Here is a 27,393-nt window from a genome sequence, read left to right on the forward strand (position 1 = left end):
TACTCACATCATTTACTCACTTTACCATCACTTGTTTAAACCCTATTTGAGTTTCTTTCTTCTGTTGAACACAACAGAAGATATTTCGAACAACGCTGGCTCCTGTCACACATCGACTTCCATAGCATTTCCCACTAATATGGAAGTGAAGTGGTTCCAGCAACCAGCCTTCTTCAAAATGACTTCTGTTGTGTTCAACAGAAGAAAGAAACTAATAAAGATTTAAACCCACATGTGGGAGAACAAATGAAATTTTCATCTTTAGGTGAAGTTGTTTTTTTAAAGATGATAAGTCTCGTAAAATCATCCAAAAAGCAAAGCAGAATCACGTTCTCTTACATCACATTACCCACGCTGCTTTGACAGATCAACAATTTTCCCCTGACTTACTGATCTTCTCCATTAGGAAAGACATTAGTGAATCCAGCAGTTGGCCCCAGCACCCCATTACTTTTTGGCTTGTGCAGCACAACTGAAAACAGGGGCTGGAAAACTTCAAACGCTCCTGATGAGCAGATTAAAATCCAGCCAGGCAGACACGATCATTATGCAATATTTATACATGCGAGTGTTTGTGGCTCACAGCAGATGAGCCAGGTCTCCTGTGGTGGACCCCAGATTAACGCGCACCAATGCCTGTGCAGAATCAGCGATGAGATCAAAGAGCTTCTACAGCGACTGAATATTTCAGACTGAACGATTGATTTGCTGCGATGAAGAGGCTCACCCAGAACTCTACGATGAACATAATCGGAGATGAAAGGGGGAACTATACTATAAATAGAAAGTGCAAGTTGTGATCCAATCGCAGCCGAACCAAGCCTCTCGCAACAAAAACACAGAAGCTCAAAATGGAGCGGAAAATGACGGCGGCTGCAAGTCTGACAAGGCGAAGAGGATGGGAGGTCACAGTATGAAGAGTTTTATCGTCGTAATAAAAATGCTCTCTTACCGTCGCAGTCGCCCAAGTGAGAAGTGTTTCCTTGCTCAACGTCTTGCTCGAAGGGAAGCCTGTGGAGAGGAAAAAAACAGTAGAAGAGACATTCATCAACAAACCACATAAACAGGCTATAAAACCGCACCAGCTGAATTACAGTAATGCCTATGTATTTTTTCAAACAAGAATAACATTTTTTATTGCTGTCTTGAAGGGTAATTCAAAAACTTCTTGATTTTGCGGTCCCTTGCTCCTTTTGGCTTTAATAATAATAACAGTGGAAATTAAAAGCTTGTACAGGATGTGTGCAGAAACTCAATCTGCGCTCAAACACACAGAGGCTTCACAGCGCTCTATTAGAGATGCTCTGTGTTACCTTAAAGCCACATTAATGAAGAAAAATGACTGCAGTCGGCTCACCAATGGCTTCTTTCCAACCGCATAAGTCAAACAGAGGAAGGGCCGAGGGCTACGCACAGCAGAAGCGTGCACCGGGGGGACCAGCCGCTTTCCACTACCATCGGCAATTAGTTAAAGCTCAGGACAACAAGGCAGCCAGGGGTCTTTTACTGCCAGGGTCTTAGTTTTTCAGAAGATATGCTTACGCTGGCATGGTTAAACGCTTTCTGTGAAATGTCTATAAAATATAATGTTTCAACAAACTGCAGGCGCAGAGCTGTAATCTTCAGAACTCCTCTGAGAGAAGACAGCTCCGTTTTTTTTTACAACAGCGGTGAACCACCCTGAGAATTTAAATGAGCATGCAGATTTCTTCTCCCTGCTCTCCTGAGGATGAGCGGTAGCGAATAAAGACTGATAAATAGCCGGAAGAAAGTCCCTGAACTTGTTTTTGCATATTGGCTGTTTGTGTATATTAGCGAGTGGCAGTAATTAGGACTATTTCTGTATTGTTTTTCCTCCGTGAAATTCGATTGGTGCGAATTTCTCAGCATTATGCGAGATGGATCGATCCACAGGTTTGGCCGTCCTTGGTAAATCAAATCAGATTCAGCCAGAGAGCTGTAATTGCATCACGGCGCTGAGGTAAAACGGTCTCCAAGTTTTGATCTCAGAATACGAGCAGACAACCTGTATTTGCACACAAAACTCAATAAAAGCAGCTCTCTGAGGACAGATACACTTTCACAAGTGTGTTTAAAGGGAGGCAGAAAACAAAAAGTATTGTGTTTTCTGGAAAATAAGTCACAGTATCAAAATGTTATTGTTGATGGGGGGAATAAAATTTTAAAAAATCACAAAGGCACATTATGTTGTGTTGGTGTGCGAGTTGCACTTTTGAAATACTTTTGGAATTTATGCAAAATAGGCTGCCGGCAGTCCTAAATAAACAAAATGTAATAAACAAAACACCATGCATTGTATTTAAATTCCCCTCACTCTAAGGGTGCTTTCACACTAAGACTTTTGGTTCACACCCAGGTTTGTGTGGCATCAAAGTACAGTACGTTTAGCTAGAGTGAACGTTTGTCTTCTGAACTCGGGTGCGCACCCATGAACTATACCTAAGTCCAGGCCCGTGCAGAGACCGTCCAAAGGTGGGGTGGGGTGGTGTTGTTGTCGCGCGCGTACTGAAGGGCGGTGTTGTCGCGCGCGTTATGATCAGCTGTGTTGTCGCCCGCATACTGTAAAGCGGGGGAGGGGGTTAAGCGCGCATACTCAAGAGCGGTGTTGTCGCGCGCTTACTGAAGGGCGTGACGGAGGGTGTGTCGTGTTGCGGGGGCACTTTTGATCATTTTGGAAGGGCACTTTCTATCCAAGACTAAAAAGGGCATGTGCACTGCACAGGTTGAGCCCTATGTGTGCACGTGCCTGCCTAAGTCAGCCTGAAAGAAGTGGTCTGGGGTACAGTTCACGTGAACTCTGGTACTCTTTTTTTATTTTCGGCCTTTTTGCCTTGCTTAGATAGGACAGTAATGAGACATGATTGGGAAATATCCTCAAGCTGGGATTCGAACTCAGGACGTCCTGACGTGCTACTGCAACATAGGTTGCCACGCTAACCACTAGGCTATTGCGCCGACGACAGTTCACTACTGATATGAATACAATCATACCAAATAACGGAAGTGAACCGCAAACTGTACAACAAACTTTTTCATAATGTTCATTTGTGTGTATGTCTGTGTATCATCTACCTCGGTGACAAGCAGAACTGACTCAGTGATAATGTCTGCTTGTCTCCACCAAAAACGACTTCTGCAGACATCGTGTGATGTTCTGAACGTTTTTAACATTTTTTGAGGCAGATAGATGCAAGTCGCTTTTGTATTTTGGTTTTGATAACAAAACCAAAAGTTTTTGTAAAAGCAGAACAACTGTGATAAGCGTACGTCTCCATTTTGGTGCTTTGCTTTCGTGGCCGTCACCTAGCAACAGCTCTACACAAAACAGCAGCTTGATGACGCAAGCGTACCAGGAATCAAAAGGAAAAAAGACAATGTGAACACAAACCAGCCGAGGGCGGACTATCGAACTTGGGTTCAGACCAGGCATTCGAACCAAGTGTGAAAGCACCCTAAAACAAGTTTAAATTTGGCACTCTGGTAAAGTCACGTCACATTTATTTATATATATATATATAGAAATGACAAAATGCTATTTTTTATAAGCTTTACAAATTTTAACTTGATGTTTTAAGTGAGTTTAATAGATTAATGAACAAGTTGATTTCATTCGACTTAAAAAAAATTTAAGGCAGCAAAAAAGTTTTTTAGAAAGCTTGTTTCAAAATGCTGAATCAAACATTATGTGAACTTTTTTTTGGTCTGATCTCTTGGTTTGAAATGATGTCCCATTGCCAGTTCATTGTTAGATTTAGCTTGAAATATTTTGTGGTCTTTACATTAAACAGTAGAAAAATGAACAGAAAAAAAATAATATCAGAGAAAGAGAGTATTAAAAGCAGAGAAAACAATTAAAACGTAAACAGTGAACTTTAAACCTTAAAGGGAAACTGAAAACAGCAGCATGTTGTAAAAATGCTTTAAAATGCTTGTGTGTCTCAAATTTGAATGTTATTTGCATAATATCAGTCTCTTTGAATTATACTCGCATGTTTAAAACAAGAAGGTGGATGTATGCTTATATTAAAACGGACCTGGTGCCCGCGCGGAGGAACGAGCAGATGTCTCCTGTGGTCCAGCCGCAGTAGGGGTCTCGTGAGGCGATGCAGTTCCTGTGAAAGAACAGAAACAAGCATGAGCGGTTCCCCAAGGCAACAGACAGTATATGGTTTAATTCTGCTGGATTTCATCCAACTATGATCCACCTGGTTGAGTGCACACATTAGATGTGTGGCATGTGTTAGTGCGCCTCACTGGGCAGCAGCGAAGGCCCACAGGCACAGACACAGAGCACGGGCTGGTGCCTGTCCACTGATCACACAAACACTCAACTATCCTACAGCTCTGAGCTATACATGATTGTACTTCAAAGGACAAATGATTCAGACGCTAAATCACATCGCTATTCATGCTTAAGTTACATTTTAGGTACTGGTTCTGGATTCATTTAAATGGGTTAATTATCAATGGGAGGTTCCCAGATACACTGTATATCTAGGTATGTGTATGTGTGAGTTTGTTATGATTTGAAGACAAATTGGACCACAGAATTTAGATAAACGTAACAAAATCTAAATAAAATGTAATCTATATGTAATCAATAACATATATCATGCAAATATAAACATTCTTATTTATATATACAATTATTTCTATGCAGTAATAATATGAAAAATTATATTTATCTTTTATTTCAGTCCTAATGACTGTTTAATGAGGAATACTCAAAATTAATAAATATATTTAATATTAAATACAAGTCAAATAAACAATTAAATACATTTTAATAATCCATGATACTCATAATATAATATAGAAACAAACATGACACAAATAATTTAAAATTAAATATTTGGAGTTAAATAAATAACATCATATAATAAACATACACGTGATGCCTAATAAATAAAAATGAACATTTCAGACACTTCAATATTTAATAAAATAAAATCAGTTTCTAACAGGGTGGGAATATTTTTTCCAGGAGCATTTTTTCTAAGGCCAGTTTTTATAAATGCCTTATTACTTGTCTTTTATGTAATATTCTTAAATTCAACCAATTAATTAATCAAATTATGACAAACTGTTAAGATCAAACATTTAAAATTGAATATAAATTATACAATAAAGTCATCACCAGGTAGGGCTGTAATATTATGACAAAACATCATTAGTGCCTATTATTGCTTTTGATAATGTTAAAATTAGATATTATAAATGCCACATTATAATCTGGCTACACTGACTGACACAACATGTCAGCAAAAATTCATGTTTTAATCACTGAAGCTGTGAAATAGATCTCTAAAATTACTTCAGCACTCTTTTCTTTTGAGAAAATCTACATATTCAACAATACTAATTTAACGTCTCTGACAGTAATGTGTGTGATTGGATATAGATCAGGACTTAAAATATGCATAACAATATGCTCAATCTTAAGCAATGCATAATTATCTTACAGCTTAGTTTGGTGGTCTGTTTGTTGCCATAAGCTTCCATTAATATAGTATAACTAATATAATCTAAACATAATTTCAATAATAGTCCCTTTCACAGATATGGACGGAAAGAGCACGTTCACAATTAGAACGCGTTGACATGATACTATCAGAAGACTGATCACATCACCATTTATGAACATAAAAGCCTTTTAGCTGTTAGTCAGATAACGTTTCTATGTTCCTTCTTAATCCCAACTATGTAAAAAATTATCGGTAAAACGCCTATGATAAACTGCTGTTTGTTTACCTTCAAGCTCTGCTTCAATTGCTTGACGCGCCAGCATACACACACGCTCTATGAGCGCGGTTAAGTTGGTTTTGTTTTCGATATTCCTGACACGTACTTCTCGACATGCCAAAGTGTTCCTCCATATGTTTTTATCGAAGTTGTTCACAGTACTTATCCATCCACAGAATTTGTAATGTCATCAAATGTGCAAACATTTAGCAGCATTTCGCGCTTCTGCCTTTGGTTGTCTCTGAGACAAAGCAGCTACATGAATAATAAAGTGAAATCATCAACAAAAGCCCAAGTTTACAAATACAAGCGCAGCCATTTAGAGGTCCTTTCTAGTTAATGATGTCAGAATTTACCAGTATTTTGGAATGGATGTGTGAATGGTGTTTTCCCGACAATTTCCAGAACGTTCTTGCCTGTGTAAACAGCGTTTTTATGAATTTACCAGTAAGGTCGTTATTAAGGTCGTCTGGATATTTACCGGTATTGCTGTGTGAAAAGGGCTAATATAATAACATCATGTAATATTTGACATGATAATTACCCAAAATAAATACAAAGTAATAATACAGAACCTATAATTAGCTTTATAAAAGGATAATAAACTACAGGGTTTAACTACATTTAATATACATTATTTATTTAATAATTTAGATTTTAGCCTTCAATGATTATAAAAAACATATATATTTGAGATAAAACAATTATTGCACCATATCCCACTCTCTTTCCAGCAGTCCGCAAACCAATGTAACATGACTTTTGCAACACGGCTTGATGTATTAAAGTGCATTAGATTTATTCATGTTTTTAAAAGAGCAAAAGAAGAATTCATTCTGTTCTCTGCATGTGCTCAGCCTCAGAGATGGAGCTGAACACAGACATAAAGTCATCTTTTAGCATAAGCTGTGCACCTGAAAGATCAAATACATGCAAAAATGTGTGCGCTTGGCTGCTTATTTACATAAACCATTGTTTGTTATGTAATAAATCAAGGTAAAGAATTGAGAATGAAAATATCTGTCTAACAGTAAACCTGATTTGTGTGATTCTTAAAGTGACAGCGCGCTATATTCCTTGCTGTCGACTGTTTATCATTATTAACCAAACAACAAAAGACAAAATCAATTTCTGCTTTCATAAGAAACCAATCGAGTTACCATATTGAACACTACGTTTTTATATATATATATATATATATATATATATATATATATATATATATATATATATATATATATTCTTTTTCATAATTATAAGGACTTTTTTAACTTTGTTTTTAGTTACCCATTCTGTTGTGGTATTGTGAAAGTTTTGGTCCAATTGCCTTCCCTGCTAATGATCATTTTTAATAGTCATGAATTCAATACTGACCAAAACAACCATGATTATGATTTTTCCATAATTGAGCAGCCCTACTACAAGGTCACTTCTCATTAAGAGTGCAAACTAAAGGTGTGTTTGTGTGTGTGTGTGTGACTTACTTCATGCAGGCGGAATAGAGTTGGCATCGAGCTACAGGCACTTTGATCACGCACGATGGGAAAGTCAGTAGGAGGCTGTGACTGATGCGGTCCAGCGTGAGAGAGAGCAGCTGCCTGGCCTGAGGAGAATCCGTCCCACACCTGGAACACACACACACACACAGAGTCCAAATCAATTCACAACCAATTAAAAGAGCGCCGGCAGAAAGTCAAACACAATTTACACAGAGAACACACTCAAACACAGTGTGATGGAGAATGACACGACCCCCGAGCCTACAATAATAAAGTCCAAACAGACAGTCTGATCATGTTTATCTTATTACGCTGTGCGGTTTAACCATTAAAGCAAGCTATATATACAGTACTGGGCAAAAGTCTTAGGCTACCACCAGCTTTGGAAGCCGCACAAATCTATCTAAAAAGTATGAAGCATGTGCAGGATCATTACTTTTGGGTGAACCTTTAATAAACAAACAGAAAATATGGAAAATATGTACACAATACTCAGAACAAAATACTAGCATTAAAGGTCTTAGTTTAAAGTGACTTCTTTAGCAACTTTTGTTGAGTCTTCTTTGAAATGATGTACTATTTAATATCAAGTATCTTTCAGCATTTCTAAGAGTTCTTCCTTAGATTTTGCATGTTCTATCTTTCTTTTTCTCTCCAGGTGAATCACATACTGCCTATAATATTGCCTATATATACTGTATATGATATTTAGGTCTGGACTCCATTTCATAACTTGTCATCACGTCTTTGTTTTTCTCTTCAAATATGATTTAATTACATTAGCAGTGTGTTTAGATCTTTATCATGTTAAAAAAATAAACTATTACAAATAAGGTGTGGCAGTGGGTAGCACATTCGTCGTCTCACGGCAAGAAGGTCGCTAGTTCGAGCCTCGGCTGGGTCAGTTGGTATTTCTGTGTGGAGTTTGCATGTTCTCCCTGTGCTCGTGTGGGTTTCCTCCGAGTGCTCCTGTTTCCCCCACAAGTTCAAAGACGTGGTACAGGTGAATTGGGTAAGCTAAAATTGACCGTAGTGTATGAGTGTGTGTGTGAATGAGTGTATCTGAATGTTTCTCAGTGATGGGTTGCGGCTGAAAGGGTTACCGCTGCATAAAACATATGTTGGATAAGTTGGCGATTCATTCCGCTAAGCCGACAAAAAAATGAATAAGTGAAAATAAGGTGCTTTCTAGAAGGAATTACATGACAAACTAAAACATTAGTACTTTTCAGCGTTCCCAATCCTGGCTTAGGCAGAAATGCAGATCAAACTAAGACATTTTTCCATCTTTCTCTAAATCTTTCTTTCATATATCTTATGCCTTGTGCACTGTTTAAATTTCCTACCCTTTTGTTATGTTTGGGATGAAAACATCCACTGAATTAATCTGCTGTAAAACTGCTGCAACAATGCATCAGATAATTTTTTTTCATTTGTTTTTGCATAAATCTGTTAATCAACTTCAGTCCTATTGAAAACTACTAAATTGTTTAAAAAAATTACAGGATTTTAACTTTTTAATAACCAAGTTCACAAATTATGTCACTGATTTGGTGAAAAAAACCTCACACAAAATGGTGTATTTTCAATATAAAAGTAGTTGTGGACTGGATTTTTTAAAAACCTTTTATAACAGTCTTGGACATGTACATTATTGGTAAGAACCTTGGATTTAATGCATTGTTAGATTTTACTTTTCCCCCCTAATTTACACTTGGTGGCTGCTTTTGCCCCATTGACTTCCATTATAACCAAATTTGATGGTGCAATAATACACAGTCTTTGTTTTTGTTTACTCCTTGTAGTTCTGAGAACTGAGATTCATATTTTGATTTTCTCAGACACATCAAGGTAAGTGCGTTAAGGTCACTCTCACGCACTAAAACACACACTTTAATTTGCTGTTATACTCCATATAAAATTTAGAAACTAAACACAGGTCTTTTCCTCTTTTTGCACAAGCCTATCTAAAGGGTTATTGGTGCCAACTGATGATCAACAGTAAAAATGACAAATTTTACCTCTTCCCAACAGGACAACCCACCAACAAGCAAAAGTGCATGATTATATAGTGGCATGGTTTTAATAAAAAAATGGTTATAATAGAAGTCAATGTGGCAAAAACAGTAAATTAGGGAGAAAAAAAATGAAAATTATATATAAAATAAAAAAAGTGCATTAAAGGCAACATTTTTTCACATCAAAAAAAAAAAAAAAAGGTCATTTGGATTTTTTTCACCAAATCAGTGACATCATTTATGAATCTGGCAATTAAAGAGTTAAAATTCTGTAAGTGATTTAGTAGTTTTTATCAGGACTGAGGGTGATTTGACAGATATATGCAAAACATTTTGAAAAAAAAAATTATCTGATGTATATTTACAGTATAAAATAAAATATAAAAATAAAATTTAAAATAAATATTTTTCAAAACAAGATTTGTCACCAAAAATCATTCTGCTAGCTGAAACACAGACAAAGTTATGGCCAAATTAAGACACAAAATCACTCCTGAGTGGATGAAAACATCCCCAACGGTACATAAAGGTTTAACAATTAGACCCAAAACATTCAACTAGAACCTGTATTTTCTGGTTGTATTTTAATAAAGAGAATGAGAACTAATATATAATGGCCTTGTACCCTCACTAAAACAACAAATGTAACTGGGGGCCTAAGACATATTCACAGTGCTCTATATCTAGGGGAGCAGTTATGAGAGCTCGCTTGTCGTCCTTGAAGCAATATTTTTAAAGATGATGAAAAATTTCCACCAAGGCCATCTATTCATTAAGATACAGGCTTGTTAAATGTGTCTAATGAACTGACGCTAACTTTCACCCTCTGAACAGGATGAGGCGTAAAGGGCTTCAAAATGAAACCGCGTGTCGTATTAATGTGATATCGCATTAATGTGTTGTCACTTTGTGCTCGGCCCCTGTAACTAATCTGATTGATATCTGGGAGTCTGGCAGTCGCCCACTTCTCTACGCTTTACACTTAATTGGCACTTATCACTTTAGAGTATCTCTCCAGCACCTGCCATACTGGCTAGAAAGCACATTTGTTTGTACACATGCACGCGCATACATATGCTTATAGAAACGCTTATGATAATGGCCTTGATGGCAGCGCTGAAATCATTAGCACTTGATGCATCGGATCTGAGTAATGAGCCGCTCTTACCAAAGGCTATCAGAAACGAGATCAAACTTAATTCAAAAAGTCATTTTCCTAATCTGTCTTGTATTCATTTGATGTATATTACAAAACAGATCTATTTACTTGAGAAGCAAAATTGGGTGATTATGAAAATCATGCACAGACTATATTAGACTCTACAGAATATTTGTTGAAAACATGTTGACTCAAACCATTTAATAAAAATAAAACAAATTACCTATGGCAATATAGTTAGAAAATAATTAGAAATATGGGAATGTTCATAAATATATACACTCACCGGCCACTTTAGTAGGTACACCTGTCCAAGTGCTCGTTAACACAAATTTATAATCAGCCAATTACATGGCAGAAACTCAACGCATTTAGGCATGTAGACATGGTCAAGACGAGTTACTGCAGTTCAAACCGAGCATCAGAATGGGAAAGAAAAGGTATTTAAGTGACTCTACACGTGGCATGTTTGTTGGTGCCAGACGAGCTGTTCTGAGTATTTCAGAAACTGTTGATCTACTGGGATTTTCACACATAACCATCTCTAGGGTTTTACAAAGAATGGTACAAAAAAAGAGAAAAATATCCAGTGAGCGGCAGTTCTGTGGCCAAAATTGCTTTGTTGATGCCAGAGGTCAGAGGAAAATGGCCAGACTGGTTCTAGCTGATAGAAAGGTAACAGTAACTCAAATACCCAAACGTTACAACTGAGGTGTGTAGAAGAGCATCTCTGAACACACACATGTCCAACCAGGCAGATAAGCTACAGCAGCTGAAGACCGTACTAAGTGCCACTCCTGTCAGCTAAGTACAGGAAACTGAGGCTCTAATTTTCACAGGCTCACCAAAAATGGACAATAGAGGACTGGAAAAACATTGCCTGGTCTGATGAGTCTTGATTTCTGCTGCAACATTCGTATGGTAGGGTCAGAATTTAACATCAACAACATGAAAGCATGGATCAATCCTGCCTTGTATCAATGGTTCCAGCTGGTGGCCGTGGTGTAATGTTTGGGGGGGATATTTTCTTGGCACACTATAGGCCCTCTGGTACCAATTGAGCATCGTGTCAACACCACAGCCTACCTGAGTATTGTTGCTGACCATGTCCATCACTTTATGACCACAGAGTACCCAGCTTCTGATGGCTACTTCCAGCAGGATAACGCACCATGTCATAAAGCGTGAATCATCTCAGACAGGTTTCCTAAACATGACAATGAGTTCACTGTCCTTAAATGGGCTCCACAGTTACCAGCTCTCAATCCAATAGAGCACCTTTGGGATGTGGTGAAACGAGAGATTCGTATCATGGATGCACAGCCAACAAATCTGCGTGTGCTATCATGTCAATATTGACCAAAATCTCTGTGGAACATTTCCACTACCTTGTTGAATCTATGCCACGAAAGATTAAGGCAGTTCTGAAATCAAAAGGGGGTCCAACCCATTACTTGTAAAGTGTACCTAATAAAATGGCCAGTGAGTGTATATGTATATAAAGTGGAGATTAAAAATTAAAGATCAAAATAAATTTTCCAAAATTATAGGTATTTTTTTCTAGTTTTTTTTTTTGCAATTTGCTTTTTTTATTAGCAACCTCCCTTTGTGCTACAATCTATTTGTGCTGTTCTCCATATTTGATCGTTTTCCAAAAAAGTTTTTTTCAATGTTAATATTTTTAACTAGGCAAGCCATTGGAAAACAGTGGTTTATTCTGTACTCAATTGACCAAAAAATAGGGGAACAAAAGTACTTTTGTTCCAGCCATCTAAATTAATTTTAATTTCCCTGCTCTGTTTAAAACAACTTGTGCTATAAAAACACGTTTCAAAAACAGTATATAATTATCATATATAAATTAAAAGGTATAGACTACAAGGGCTTTGCCATATTAAGGAATATTTTTGTAATTTTTATTTTCTTTTTTAATCAGCATATTTTAAATTCTTTAGATCCATCACTTATTTAACACATTTAATTGGCAGAGTTTTAAAAAAACAAGCTGCGAGACATGAAAAAAATGAATGAATTATAGCACAGCTCTTTTTTTAAGCATCTAAAACATGTAATGAAAGAGAGAGACCATCAGAAAACTGATTTGAGAAGGAAAAAACCTTCTCTCCTGACACATGTGAGTAGGAGAGCGAACCAGAAGACGTATGAGATGAAAATGAACCGCTGCTATAGTTAGATCACAGAAAACAAGTCAGAAAAAAAGCCAAATGACTTACACAGAAGACAGCAAGATGAAAGGAAAAGCGGTTAAAAAAAGGGACTGACATCAATTAACACTCTAATTCTCCATCCTAATTGTGTCATTGTTTGCTTCGCTGCAGTGTCTTGATCGATATGGATGATGACAATGGCATTTTTGAGCGCTTTCTCCCGGCCGCGGTCTCCCTGACCCTGCGCGTGTCAAACGGTTTACCTCTTTTCTGCCATCTGATGAGAGATGGCAGAGGTTATGCAAGGCCAGCATGATCGGAGCCTGATCTGATTACTCCATCCACACTCCTCTGATTAGCTGGTTTCCCACAGCGCTAGACACAGCTAACACTGTCAAAGCCGACATGCTCACACACACACACACACACACACGCTTGCACTCCAGCTGATAAATTACATGTGAAGTTTCAGCGATTCATGCTGATTCATGTTTTATCAAGGGTGCTTGTTTTGCTTAGCTAAATGTTTAGAAATTAACACCCCGCAGACAGGTTCACCTGATTTATAGCACAAAGCATGCAAAAAAAACTTTGTTTTCTTTATAATTAGGATAGAGAGAGCGAATGTGAGGAAAAAACAGACTAAAGAGCATTTAGTGTGCCTGGATGAAGAAAACGCAATTAACACTATATCCATGGAAAATGAGTGTTTCTCACTAACTCCTAGCGCCTTCAGCAAGGGATAATGACCAGCTAATGTCCTCCATCTGTTTGCACACCATGATGGGATTCTCCACTATGAAACAATCACTAAAGAGTGCGCTTGAACATCAACCTTTACCTGTCAGGGTTGTAGCCTTCAAATTCCTCAAGGAACACGTTGTTGTTGGTCACGGTGTTATCCCTGTTAGGGGTGACCAGAAATTTGAGGATGGTTCCTCGGCTTGATCCCAGGAAAAGCACTGTCTGGTTCCCATAAGGCCCGGCGTTTGTGTCCACCACCATCTTGTTGAGCTGGTATCTGAAAGAGACAGCACACAACTTAATTCGTTCTCGAAATGAGACCGAGGGGGAAGAAAGACGTTAAATTATGAACTAAAAGCTGCTGCCAAAAAAACAAAATGCACAAATTGCGAAAAAGCAATTTGCATTGACAAACTGACATATCTTGAGCAAACAGTCCAAACTGCTCTGCTATGATGATTCAGCTTTCTAAAATAAGATGATCTCCCAGAGTGTTTGAAATGACACAAACAACTTGTCACTATCATTTTGTTGTGCCCTGTGGGACGCTGAGAAACCCCAGCTGCTGAAACTCCATATAGTCTCTGAACACAGAGATTGGACAGATACTAATGCTAGCAGACATGAAGTCCCGGTCAAATGTTTTGCATGCCTCTTAGAGAACAAAAGCTTAGTTTAGCGTATTTAATGGATAAATAATGCTCATTATTTTTTCTATTTAGATTAGGTATGTGAAAAATCTCACTAAAAGCCCATTCTGAAGCTTAGCCACATGCACATGAAATGTCCACAGACTACTGTCTGAACGTCTGATGCATAAAGCACACAACATGGGAACATTTCAGGAGCTCCGAAATCATTATCCAATTACAGGATTTCCAGGAGATGTGGAAGCACCTGGAAGCAAAGCCTTCCTGATGTCAAAACCCCTCATGAAGGAAACAAGTCCCAAATCGTGTATACACTACCTGACAAAAGTCTTGTCTATCCAAGTTTTAGGAAAAACAAATAATAACTTGACCTCTAGTTGATCATTTAGTATCAGAAGTGGCTTATATGAAAGACAAAGGCTGCTAGATTACGCTTATTTTACCAAAATACAACATGATCATGACTTGATTTTTAACTATTTAATTAGGACAGTAAGCTCTGACTTTGCTTAGACAAAAGTCTTGTTACTAAACAGAAATAATGTAGAGTATAGAATATAAAGTCATGCTGCAGTGGAAAAGGTGGTCCCAGAGTTCATCAAGATTCTTTAGATTAATCTTCAATGCCTCCTCTTTCATCTTACCCCAGACATGCTCAATAATGTTCATGTCTGGGGACTGGGCTGGCCAATTCTGGAGCACCGTGACCTTCTTTGTTTTCAGGAACTTTGATGTGGAGGCTGAAGTATGAGAAGGAGCACTATCCTACTGAAGAATTTGCCCTCTCCTGTGGTTTGTAATGTAATGGGCAGCACAAATGTTGTTGATGTTGCCATCTACTCGGCAGATCTCTCACATGACCCCAAAGTGAATGTAACCCCAAACCATGATTTTTTATTCACTAAACTTGATGAAACTAGACTAATTTCTATGAGAATTTTGAGTCCATGTGGATTCCAATAGGTCTTCTACAGTATTTGTGATGATTGGGATGCAGTTCAACAAATGATTGTCTGAAAATCTACCTTCTGTCACTTTTCCAAATGATTAACTAGAAGTCAAGTTATTATTTGTTGCTCTTACAACTGTGATTGACGACAAGACTTTTGTCAGGTAGTGTAGATGCACTAGTTTACACCATTGTGTAAGAGGTGTACTCACACTGAAAATTCTAAAAGAATAAGTGCACTTTAAATCCCTTATATTCACCTTATTCTCCGCCGACGAGCGGGCGCTGCCATTTGAATCTTTTTGGCTCGAGACCTCCGGTCTCATTCACTTCCATTAATTTTTTTGACGTTAAAAACTGCTCGTTACGCTGCTTGATGTTGCAATTTGTTATTTTCTAATTATATTATTCTACTTGGTCTGTATAGTCATGCAAACATTTGTTTGTAGAGCAAGTAGTTTGACCATTTTCTGCCATTTATTATTCCTAGTTATTTCTCCCATAGGCGACTGAATCGGAAGTTCGAAGATAATCGCGAAAACAGGCGCACTTCCGCATTTTAGAATAAGGTCAATAGCAGAAGAGGAGGAGCTATCGGGCGCTAAGGTTGGATTACTTATTTTGGATTGTGCATGCAAAACTCTACAATGAAAGTCATTTTGCCACCTCCCAATGGTTGTATTCACGACACCCCAACCTAATTTCAACTTGAAGTTAACCATATTAACATCTATCTTGATCCTGGAACAACATTCCAATCAGCCAATCAGAATTAAGAGATATGTTTACCGTTTATCTTAAGATTAGGCCTATGGTTAGGTTTATTCACGTCTGCAAGATTTTTATCCAACTATTAATTATTGAATGAATCACTGGCTCTACCCTTCCTACACTTCAAGAACTGTACTCTTCCAGAGTGAGTAAAAGGGCTCACAAAATTACTCTGGACGCCTCGCACCCAGCACACTATCAGTTCGAACCGTTACCGTCTGGTCGGCACTTCAGAGCACTAAGCACAAAAACAGCCAGACACAGGAAAAGTTTCTTTCCTCAGGCCATCTACCTCATGAACAGTTAAATGTTCCCTAACTGTGCAATAACCATGCAATACTTTCTCATACACACTTGTACACAGCACCTTATAACAATACACAATGCAATACTTTCTCCATTCGCATTTATGCACAGCACTGTACTGTATAACCTGTATATTTATAACAAATCTGTACATACAATTCAACATCCAGATTTTTTTGACTGACTGCATCTCTGTTTAGTGTTTATCAAATTTTTTTAAATATTTATTTTGTGTTGTCACTTGTCACTTTATGTACACTGAAAGCTTCTGTAGCCAAAACAAATTCCTTGTGTGGGTGGAGCACAGTTGGCAATAAAACTGATTCTGATTAATCCCTTCAGAATTTGGGAATAATTTACAGTCATGGTTGGGTTTAAGGGTTGGGAATAGGTATGGATTACATTTTCAAACAAAAATGGTGTTCCAGGATTAACATAGATGTTAATCCAGGATCGCATCATACTTGGCAAAATCATGGCGTGCACTTACAACAGGTACAATTTATAGGTACAAAATACAAAGGTTCAAAAGGTGCAAGAACAAAAATATTTGTGTTACAAAAGAAGGGCTTTACATTAATGCGGGTAGATTTCAGCTCTGGCGGGTTAGACAGACACCTCCCCTCGCCACTTTGGCTGGTTGGAAATCTCCAGGGTTCGACAATAAGCATGGCCCAATATTCGGGCAAATGTGATTTTAGAATCGAGAAGGAGCACGACTGACAAAAATAACTATGTTCGCGCGTACAAAACAGCAAAAAAGAAAGTAAATACTGAACAAGAGGATGATCACTCGCTCGCATAGGTGATGTGATGTAATGCGTGCGACTGTAAAAAAGCACGTGCACCTGTTTACTTGCGCAAACCAACCATGCCTAAAGGAAGCGCAACTGGTTCCCTTTAAAATAGACTGGACAAAGAGCGATGATCGTTCATCCACAGACAGTCCAGCTGCTTTCCAGAGCTCAAGATAAAAAAAAAAATACATATTGTTTTGTAAGTAGCAGTGGTCACTGCTTTCATTTGAATTATTCTTTGAACAGATTATTAAAAGGCCTATATTAACTGTGTGCACGTGAACATCCTTTTATTATCAAACACAGTATGTTTCATCTGCTTTCATTCGCTTACAGTTATTTTTGTTCAAATGGTTTAATTATATTTTATTTTACAATAACATTGCTTTAATGGGGGATTACTCCTTGTTTATGTGTAGTTAACTGGTGGTCTGGGATTTTTAGCCAGGACAGATTACTGTGCATCTTTTAGATACATGACAATAATCATTTTTTTAATGTAATGTTTTTTAAAGAAAAGTTTTGTTGAATTTTTTTTGCGCACCTATTCAGCTATATTTTCCTTGTTTTGACACATTAAAAATTGAGAAGAAATACTTATTAGGTGTGATCAGAGATAAATTTGATAAATCCTTAATTTTGAGCCCTTAAAAGTAATGTGAAATGAAAACTTCAATTGCATTGCGACACAAACCATTTGCTCATGCACACTGAGCAAGCTAATACACAATACACACAAGAAGTTAAACCTAAACCAAGTCATTTTAGCATACCAAAGTCAAATTTATGCATATAAAAAATATTTTCGCAACAAGAAAAGTGTGGCTAGTGAAAATGGCGAGTGGCTACTAGTATTGTTGGAAATCTACTAGCCACAGTGGCTGGTGATCAAAAAAGTTAATGTCAAGCCCTGTACAAAAGTGTTACATTTCGCATGTATAAGAGTATAGTGTGTTATTTGGGATGCTACTTGTGTTCTATTATTCTAGGGACATTGGGTCTCAGTCACTAATTATTGCAATGTGGTAAAGCAGTACCAAGTGTGCCATGCTTGCAAAAAATAAAGTGAGTCATAATAACCACCTATATATACTACTAATAATATTGGGACCTTTAATTATACAACATAAACAATTTTAATGTTATATTTCACCCATCCTGTAAATAAATAATCTATTTATATGTAGGATACTATGTGCATGCTTATAATGCTCTGGGAATGCATGATTATTGTGTATGTGTGGTATAAAATCATTTATACATTTAAAACTAATTTTAGAACATTTTTGATGAATCATCACCCAATAATGTTTCAAAGGCATGTCAAGACCTGAATTTAACAGTAAAAGACCCATTTTGACCTTACCTGACCATGGTCCTAACAATCCATGGTCTCTGGCCAAGAGATGGGACGGCTTCATCCATCAGTGGATGAGTTTTGACAAACGTTAGCATGTCATCAGGGAAAGAGTTGGAGGAGTTGAATTTGGAGCCTTGTACGGCACAACCACCCGGCCTGAAAAATCCACAAACAAAGAGCATTATTATAAACTTTCTCTCAGCAGGTTGGCATTTAAGGACATAAAACACTCTCTGGAGTTGTAAATGTCATTTCATTTTATACCTCGGTTTGGGCAGAGCCTCATCTGGAACAGGTGTCCATATCGATTCAGGCGATTTCTGCTCTTTAAATCTTCCATCAAACACTCCAGCCAGCTGCTCCATGTCGAAAGCACACACCGCAGATCCAGGAATACTACAAAAACATAAGGGATACATAATATACAAATGCGATATCCTCAAAACCGTACAGTTTCCATGATATTGCACTCTGCTGGAGGAGGTTTTGCCGCACCAAATAGATGGCATTTATCACAAACATGTTGAAAACTCAGCCTTGAATAGATCTGTATGCTGGGAAGTTGGGCAGTCAATTCAAGGCAAATAAAGCACAGAAAATTGTCCAGAGCTGTCACAGGAAGCCTTGGTTGACTGCAAGCGCTTCCACTCACTGACCTTTTCCTCCCACTGTGGATCTATTCATGAAGGCAGCAATACACAGATGCAACGGCAGGAAACATACTTGGGTTTCTCCAATAATAACACAAGTGTCACAACAGAAAGCCACATGATGAATCTGAATTAATTTAAAAGTGCCAAGACTAAGAGTCAAGCACACACAAAGACATAACACCACCACTAGCATAGAAAACACTACAATAGAGCAATAAACATTACCTAAATAACAAGAAAAACACCTTAAAGCATATTAATTTTGACAAAAATATACCTTTAAATTGAATGACTGAAGTAAATTGTGCATCTTGGTCTTCTGTGAAACATAAATATTTCTAAAAAGCAGGCCTGAATAAAAAATGTGATTTTAAAATAAAATATGTACATCATGATGTTAAAAAAGTACACCCCCGGCTTTAAATGTGCTGTTGGCATCAGTCAGTGTTTTTATCTTTTATAGTAGTTGTGCACAAGTCCATCAACTGCCCTCAGGGTTAAATGCTAGATCTCAAAATCACACAGCTGCTGTTGGAAAGTGTTCAAATATGCAAAAAAAAATGCTAGAAAAGCAAAGAGTGTGCAGAACCTGAAGGATTTTTTAGATAAACAGTGAGCAGATTTACTGTCGGGACTTGTAATCAATCACGAACCTCAACATCAGTCAAAAGATCCAGGAAAATATCAAGCAATAACATAATGTCAGTGGGTTCCAAATGGATATTTCGCCTTCCAAAGGACACCATGGAAAGCAATCATGGCTGCCATATTAAAGCATCATTCCAAACAGAAGCTTAAAACTGGCCATTTCAAAAGGCCCTCGAAGAAAAGGAATTAGAAGGGTCAACTGGATGGACACTTCAGGCCCCTATGGTCCTTTGCATAGGGAAATTGTTTGATGTTGACTAGCGCATTTCATTTGGAAAGGGTCATCTCTACGCCCTAATCCCTTCAAAGCTGTTACTTCACTGGGTAAACCCCTCAAAGAGAGTAGGGCACAGGGATGAACCCTTCCAAATGGAATGCGCTGTGTATCATGATTGATGGGTATGCAATCTTTCAAATTGCTTCATTTTTGTGAAGTCAGTATTTTTTTTTGTACGAAAACTTTCAAAGTGGAGATTTCACAGTGATGCATTAGAAAAATCATTTGGAGGTTTCCAAATAACCTTTCCATTAACAGTTTTCCAATGAACTGCTTTCATTTTCATTTTGCACTGCAAAAAATGTTTACTTTGATTTTGGTCCTGATTCTAGTCTAAATATTTAACAATTCTTAAATCAAGTTGCATGTTCTAGACAAGCAAAAAAAGAGAGAATTTTAAATTAAATTATGGGCTTTATTTTAACGGTCTAGGTGCAAAGTCTAAAGCACATGGCGCAAAAGCATTAAGGGCATGTCCGAATCCACTTTTGCTATTTTAAGAACAGAGAAATATGCTTTGTGCCCTGGCAAATGGTCTAACAGGGTTGTGCTTATTCTCTTAACGAGTTATGGGTGTGTTTTGAGCATAACATGCATTAAACCGATCGGAATCTCATCTTACATTTCCTTTAAGAGTCAGTTGCTTCCTGCCATGGCGCATTTGCTATTTACATAGCGGACTTTTTAAGTAGAGAAACTGAACGCTTTACTAGCAAAAAAAAAAAAAAAACTGTTAAACAGACTATCTGCAGCACGAGGATAAAGAACAAGCCTTCTCCATTCAACCACTTAACTTTCTCTTTACTTTTACTCTTTACTTTACTCCTTTACTTTCATGGAAAAGGAAACATTGTACACTCCACCGAAGACATCTATCAGCCAACATATTTAATTTTGTTGGTTTAGCGCAAAGATTTGTTTCAAAACTGTTTCTAAATTCAGTTCTAAATATGCATATAATAAATAAAACTGCTAATAATAATAATAATAATAATAATAACATTATTCAAAAGCAAATTGTCATGAACAAACTAAAAAAAGACCCCGAGATGAAGGCATGGAGGTAGTGGATTTATATTTATTTAGAAAAACATAATTTTTGTAAAATTTTAATCCTTTTCATATGTAAAGGTATTTGGGTATTACTGAACATCCTGTGTATATTAAGCAATGTGTAAGCGTTTGGACCTGAATAGGCACATAAATAACGCACTTTGTTCTGGACTTTAGACTAGTTATTAGTTGGTCAATGGCGCAGTCTAATTCAGTTCCTCAAAATAGAAAAGCGTCAACCATGCATCTTAACACACCTCATTTTTAGACTGGCAAACCCATGAGTCGACAAAAGTGGCGCATGAGAATTTGCTTTTTTAACAACGTGACAAAACGTGAAAATTTGGGCAGCACTGGTCTAAAAAAAGCAACAATTCATGCCATACACTTATTGCGCCGTGTACAATAGGGTCCATTATGTCAAAAGGAAGTGAGTTTTACCTTAAAAGAACTAAAATAATCTGCCAATAGGGTAAGCAGCAAATCATATGTCAAAACTAAAAAAAAAGATTAATTTGTTTACACCACTGGCAGAATATTTTGGTTGTTTCCAGGAAAAACTCGCTTCATTTTGACATATTAGGCCCTATCATACACCCGGTGCCACAAGGCGCAAAACGTGCTTGGCATGTGGCTGGCATATTATTTCTTAAGAAAAAAAATCTAAGTAAGAAAAGCATGCTTTTCAGTGTGGGGTGCACTGAAAAAAAATCGCTTGACAGTATATGAAAGCATCTGTTTAATAAAATTACAATCAGTAATAACTTAAAATGAACATGCAAATCTCTCTTAGTTTGTTAACATACACATGCTTTTTCTTTAAGTGGTATGCAGAACTGCTTTTATATACATTTTGTTAATCTTACACATCTCAATTTTTCCATCCAGCATTTTGCTATATATGCAATATCTCCAAATTTGCACAAAAATACTATTATCCCGGTTACTGAATGCACCTTTCTCTCCTCCAACTGCGATGCCAAGCTTCGTTCTCTAAACTGTCCTGAAGTGATTTGTCTGTGCCGAAGTGACAGCTTTCAGCACTTAAAGACTTTCAGAGAGAACAGAGAGTCACAGAGGGTGAGTCAGTTCAGTTCTTGTTTACGCCCACTCTCTCTCACTCTTTCTCTCTCTCTCTCTCCTTTTCTCACTCGCTTCTTCCTCCTTAGATTTCCTAGCTCTGACATACCTTGTAAGTACAAGCCACAGCTGTACTTCCATGCATCCTTGACACAGGTGAGTCGTGCTCTGCTCTCTTGAGCTCTGTATCTCTCACAGTCGTCTTGGAGCTCCAATAAATGCCTCACAGATCTAGCGTGCCCTGAACAGATCGACACCCACACTGATCCTGGTGAAGTCGCACATGCTGATCTGGGCTTTGTGGCCCATGTAAGGACTGCTTGAGTGTGGTTTGTTGGCTTTGGAAGAGAATTAATGAGAGTCTGTACAGCTCAGGGGCAGGAGGAAGGACAAACAGCTGTTTCCAATAGCATTGAGGGACACATCTGTCACATCTCCACTAGTTTTATTCTGTTGTGGGATTGTATGTGATGCCGTAGGGTAGATAGCAGCCGAGAGTGACCTTCTGATTGACAGCGCTGAAACTGTTCAAAGTGTTCAGATTCAGCAGACACAGTGACGAGACATAAACATAAGTCAGGCAATTTTCTGACAAGGCCTCATTAGCCTCATGTCAGGCTGATCATCAATGTCTGACACACTGCAGACCCTCCGAAATGTCTGACAGGTAAAGAACTCGCAACAGGGACAGAGTAAGACTTCCTCTTTTTAATGCAAGATTATATTTAAAAACATTTTTACAATTTTTTTTTTGAATTCAGTATCTTATGGCCCGTTTCCACAGAGTGGTACGGTACAGTACGGTGCGCTTTTATGGCCATTTCCACTGTCAAAAGGTACCAAAAAGTGAATCGTACCTTGGCACTTTTTGGGTACCCTTTTGGAAGGCTGCCTAGCACAACAAAAGGGTACCAAAAGACGAAGCTAGCTGAATGCTGTTGGTTTACAGAGATACTTCACCATTGCGTATACAAGCAGGAGAATAAAAACAAAGGCAGCGCCATTTTTAAATATACAGCCGAGACATTACACCGTAATATTATATACATATAATAATGAGCCATGGTCGACCCAAGCTTAAACAAACCTTGTCGTTGTCTTGAGCAACAGTCACAAAGCCAAGTAGAAGCACAGAATCTACCCTGATCCTCATAGTTGTTTACAAGGCCGTCTAAAGCATGAGCGGTTTCGCTTTCTCACTTGCGCTTGCCGCGCGTCTAGATTTGAAATAAAGAACTTCTTGAACTGATGATAATAATGTGCGTGTGATTATTGAAGTGCTTCTGACATCCTTTCAGAAATCGACAAATGCAAGAATGAAGCGCGTAATAACAAAGGAGCAAAATATTTTTCAGCAACCTAAGCCATGAACAAGCTTCCATGTTTAACTATTATCATCACCTTTTGGACTATTATAAACTCGGAATGACCTAAGTACTTTCTAACCAGATATTACATGTGCTGGTGAAGATTAAAGATACAGATGAGAGGTTTGCTCTGACTGTTATGTTGTGTGTTTTTTAACCCAAATAAGGACTAAATGTATGCTGTGTGTAGATTTTCTTTAATGGGTATATCGAAGACTGTAAGAGTCTGTATGTGTTCATATATGTTGCATTTATTTATTTTATATAATTGCAGATGATATAGTAGGCTATTTTAGGCTAGTTATAATCAAATCATGTTCATAGAAAGCTTAGTAATGAACATTTATACACAAGTATTTTGTGAAAAGTGCTTCTTATGATATATTACTTTGACATTTCCTCAAGCGAGAATGACGTCAACTGAAACTTTCTGTAATTCTGTAGTACACCATGTCTACCATTGGAACCATTTTGGCAGTGGAAACGCAAGCCTGATAAAAGTGACTCATACCGACCCGTACTGTTCTGTACCACTCAGTGGAAACGGGCCATAACATGGCATTTTTGTAGTATTACTTGCAATTTTTGATAAATTATAAAACTGTGAGGAGTTTAAATCATTAATTAGACTACAGACTAGTTACATGAATGTCAATAGTAATTCATTCATTCATTTTCTTTTCGGCTTAGTCCCTTTATTAATCGCCAGAGCAGAATGAACCGCCAACTTATCCAGCATATGATTTACGCATCCTATGCCATTCCAACTGCAACCCATCACTGGGAAACACCCATGCACTTTTATTTGCACTCAAACACTACGGCCAATTTAGCTTACCTAATTCACCTATGGCGCATGTCTTTGGACTTGTTGGGGAAACCGGAGCACCCGGTGGAAACCCACACGAATATGGGGAGAACATGCAAACTCCACACAGAAATGCCAACGGACTCAGCTAAGGCTCAAACCAGCGTTCTTCTTTCAGTGAGGCGACAGTGCTACCCACTGCACTGCCCTGTCAATAGTAATAAAATTTCTAAATATCCTAGTTTCGGAACAACTCATTTTAAGTATTAAAAATATCAACAAAACGGGTTCAATTTACCTGAGAATCTATACTGCATAAAATAATATCTCATTTTTATAGACTGTGTCTTGAACATGGGTTTAACCAGCAGATTTTAAGATTGTTTAAAATTAAAACAAGTGAAAAAAATACACTCATGACAGAGATTAATTCCTTTTAAACAAGTCTTAATATTTTATGCAGTGTTGCTTCTCAAGTACACTCATCTTTGACTTGATCTTTACGTATTTGAAGTGGGAAAAAAAACAAAAACTTCAATTAATTTTTTGCAGTGTTCATTGGATTTCCATAATATGAAAAATTTAAAATGACATAAGACTGAGTAAAACCATTCCAAAAATATTATGGATTGTATATTTATATTATTATTATTGATTGAACTATTATGAACCTATTATGCAAAAAAAAAAAAAAAAAATTAGTGGTTTAAACAAAGTTGTGTGGAAACAGTCTGTGAATATAACCAGCTTCTAACGGTAAAAATCTATTAATTTTATTTTTTATAATCACACTTCATATAAACAGTCTGCAGAAACACTTAGATTGACATTATCTCTTTGTACATATCATCAAAGTAGGAAAGCCCCGCCCATTAAGGACAAATTCTCCCTCATTAGCATAAGACGTTAGTCTTGTTTTTGAATCTGCCACTATGCTGACACATAGGAATTCGTAGCTCCACCTTCTTTTGAAAAGAGCACAATCTCATTTATATTTAAAGCGACAGTCAAAAAAATAGCACAATTAATATCAAAGCCTAAAAGGGGCAGATTCAAAGAGTTAAAAAATATTATTTGTGAGGTATTTTTAGCCAAAACTGCACATACACATTCTTTGTACAGCAGAGACTTATTTTACATCTTCTTAAAAGGGGCATGATAGGGTCCCCTTAAACAATTATACCATATATGTATAAAAGCAATGACCGGTGAAGGAAATCTGACAGAATAATTGTATTATCAGCCAAGCAAAAAAGCAGCGTTTCTTTTTCTGCTTTCTGTATCTCTCATTTTGAAGCTCTGTCAAAACGTTTCACTGCTCCTCATTCCCGTTTCACCTCTCCACCTTTATGATCCCTCTCTGTCTCCACTCTGTCTTTAAATATCCCTCGGCGCCCTCAAACCAGAGCATGTGCCTCTCCAAAAGGTTCTTTCATGTCCTCCTTCAGTCTGAACACTGCAACAGTCCACCACCGTCTCACCTGCAGCCTCTCATTTACAACAATCTCACTCCATCCCTCCTGCTCCGTTTGGAGCCTCGGCCTCACGCCTCGAACCATCAGGAGCTCAAATGAGATGCAAACACCTCTCTCTCCTGTTGCTCGCTTTCTCTGAGAGTGAAAACAGTCTTCTGAGGAGAGAAGAGCCTTGAAATCTTTAATATGCATAACGGTTCTTTGGAACACATCAAAGAATCCTCTTCTTTTCAGAATCTATTATTCCCTCTATATGGTACTTCAGTGATTGAAATGTTCTTGATGTTACAAATATAAGTTCTTCTGATCATTTTTGGGGGGGGGGTTCTTGTATTTGATCTGCACAAGCACAGTTTGTAAAACAGACTTTAATAATACCTTATGTTTTGTGACTTGTTTCCATATTTTAAATCTGATTTATGTTTTGTTTATCTTGAACTTCCATTTAAAAAAAAGAGTGTTTGTTCATTAGACTGTTTGATCAAATTAAAACACATCTTAAAGGAATAGTTCACCCCAAATTTTTAATTCTGTCATCATTTACTTTTAAATTTCACTTGTCAAAAACCTGTTTGAGTTCTTTATTTTAGTTGAACACAAAAGATGGCGGAATTGGATTAACTAAACTGGCTGTATACGAGTGCTTTTGTGTATGTGAGTACTGGGTTGCGGCTGAAATGGCATCCACTGTGTAAAATATATGCTGGAATAGTTGGTGGTTCATTCTGCTGTGGTGACCCCTGATAATTTAGGGATTAAGCCAAAGGAAAATGAATGAACACAAAAGATGATATTTTAAAATGTAGGAAACCTGTAACCATTGACTTTCACTGCATTTGTTTTTCTTTTATAAAAGTCAATGGTTACAGATTTCTCCAAAATAATCAATTTTTGTGTTTGGAACAAATTGATGATGAGTGAATGTAAGTAAATTTTTATTTTAGGGTGAATTTTTGGATGTTCGAGAATGATTTCTGGCATATCCTTTATTTGTCCAACTTTATGTTACACTCTCAGAAATAAAGGTATGCGAGCTGTCTCTGGGGTGGTACGTTTTCAAAAAGTACACATTTGTACTTAAAGGGTCCATATTGGTATCTCAAAAGTATATATTAGTACTTAAAAATTTTAAGAGGAACACTTTTATACTTTTTAGGTACTAATTTGTACCCTTGAGGCATTAATATGGACCTTTAAGGTACAAATTTGTACCTTTAGAAAAGGTACCACCCCAGTGACAGCTCACGTACCTTTATTTCTGAGAGTGTAGATGGCCTAAGGTACTAGGTGGTAGTACCTACATAAAACAATAAGTACAAAGTACTTTTCGTGTTCATAGTGTATTGTAAAACACACATGGTGCTACTTAAGTGGGAAAAAGGTAAGGTTAAGCATAGGTTTGGTGGTAAGGGTTGGTTTAAGTGTGGCTTATGGTGTAAGAGAGGGGATCTCAACAGTGTAATTATAAATTTAATAATTACAAGCATTAATTACAGATGCATTTACAAGCAGTTTTTTTTTTATATAAATACAATGTAAACATATGTATGTACACAATAAGTGCATTTTACCAAATGACTAACTTCCATTTAAGTATATAAAGTGCCCTTAACTACTACACTAATATTAATTTGACACTGTAGACTAGAGAATCCGATGCTGATTTTTTAGAAAACAGTCTTATATTTGGAAGTTTTATTTTTTTTTGTTTTTGTTTTTTTTACAAAAAAAGACAAATTTTCACACAATTCTTGAGAGTGACCAAAACCTCAGCTGAATATTCAGACCATAGAAGCAATTAAAGAGGACGATAGAGCAATATTAGTATGTGTTCTAGCTTGTCCCAAC

General features: G+C 37.2%; 1 protein-coding gene across 12 annotated transcripts in view; it reads right to left on the reverse strand.

The window, feature by feature from the left end:
* The window catches only part of sema6bb (sema domain, transmembrane domain (TM), and cytoplasmic domain, (semaphorin) 6Bb), a 287,153-nt gene that overhangs the window by 33,614 nt on the left and 226,146 nt on the right, over positions 1-27,393 (reverse strand). For 11 of the 12 annotated variants that reach the window (XM_087264464.1, XM_087264455.2, XM_087264454.1 and 8 more), the window contains 6 exons: positions 18,449-18,580; positions 18,191-18,340; positions 13,449-13,628; positions 7,248-7,388; positions 4,056-4,133; positions 953-1,011 (listed from right to left, as the gene is read on the reverse strand). In XM_087264464.1, the coding sequence (XP_087120590.1) occupies positions 953-1,011; positions 4,056-4,133; positions 7,248-7,388; positions 13,449-13,628; positions 18,191-18,340; positions 18,449-18,580 (740 nt within the window). Of the gene's footprint in view, positions 1-952; positions 1,012-2,849; positions 2,901-2,953; positions 4,134-7,247; positions 7,389-13,448; positions 13,629-18,190; positions 18,341-18,448; positions 18,581-27,393 lie in introns of those variants that run through there. The other variant, XR_015497758.1, reaches the window with a different exon arrangement.

Source organism: Danio rerio, chromosome 8, assembly GCF_052040795.2.
Source record: "Danio rerio strain M-AB ecotype USA chromosome 8, GRCz13ab, whole genome shotgun sequence".
Lineage (NCBI taxonomy): Eukaryota > Metazoa > Chordata > Actinopteri > Cypriniformes > Danionidae > Danio > Danio rerio.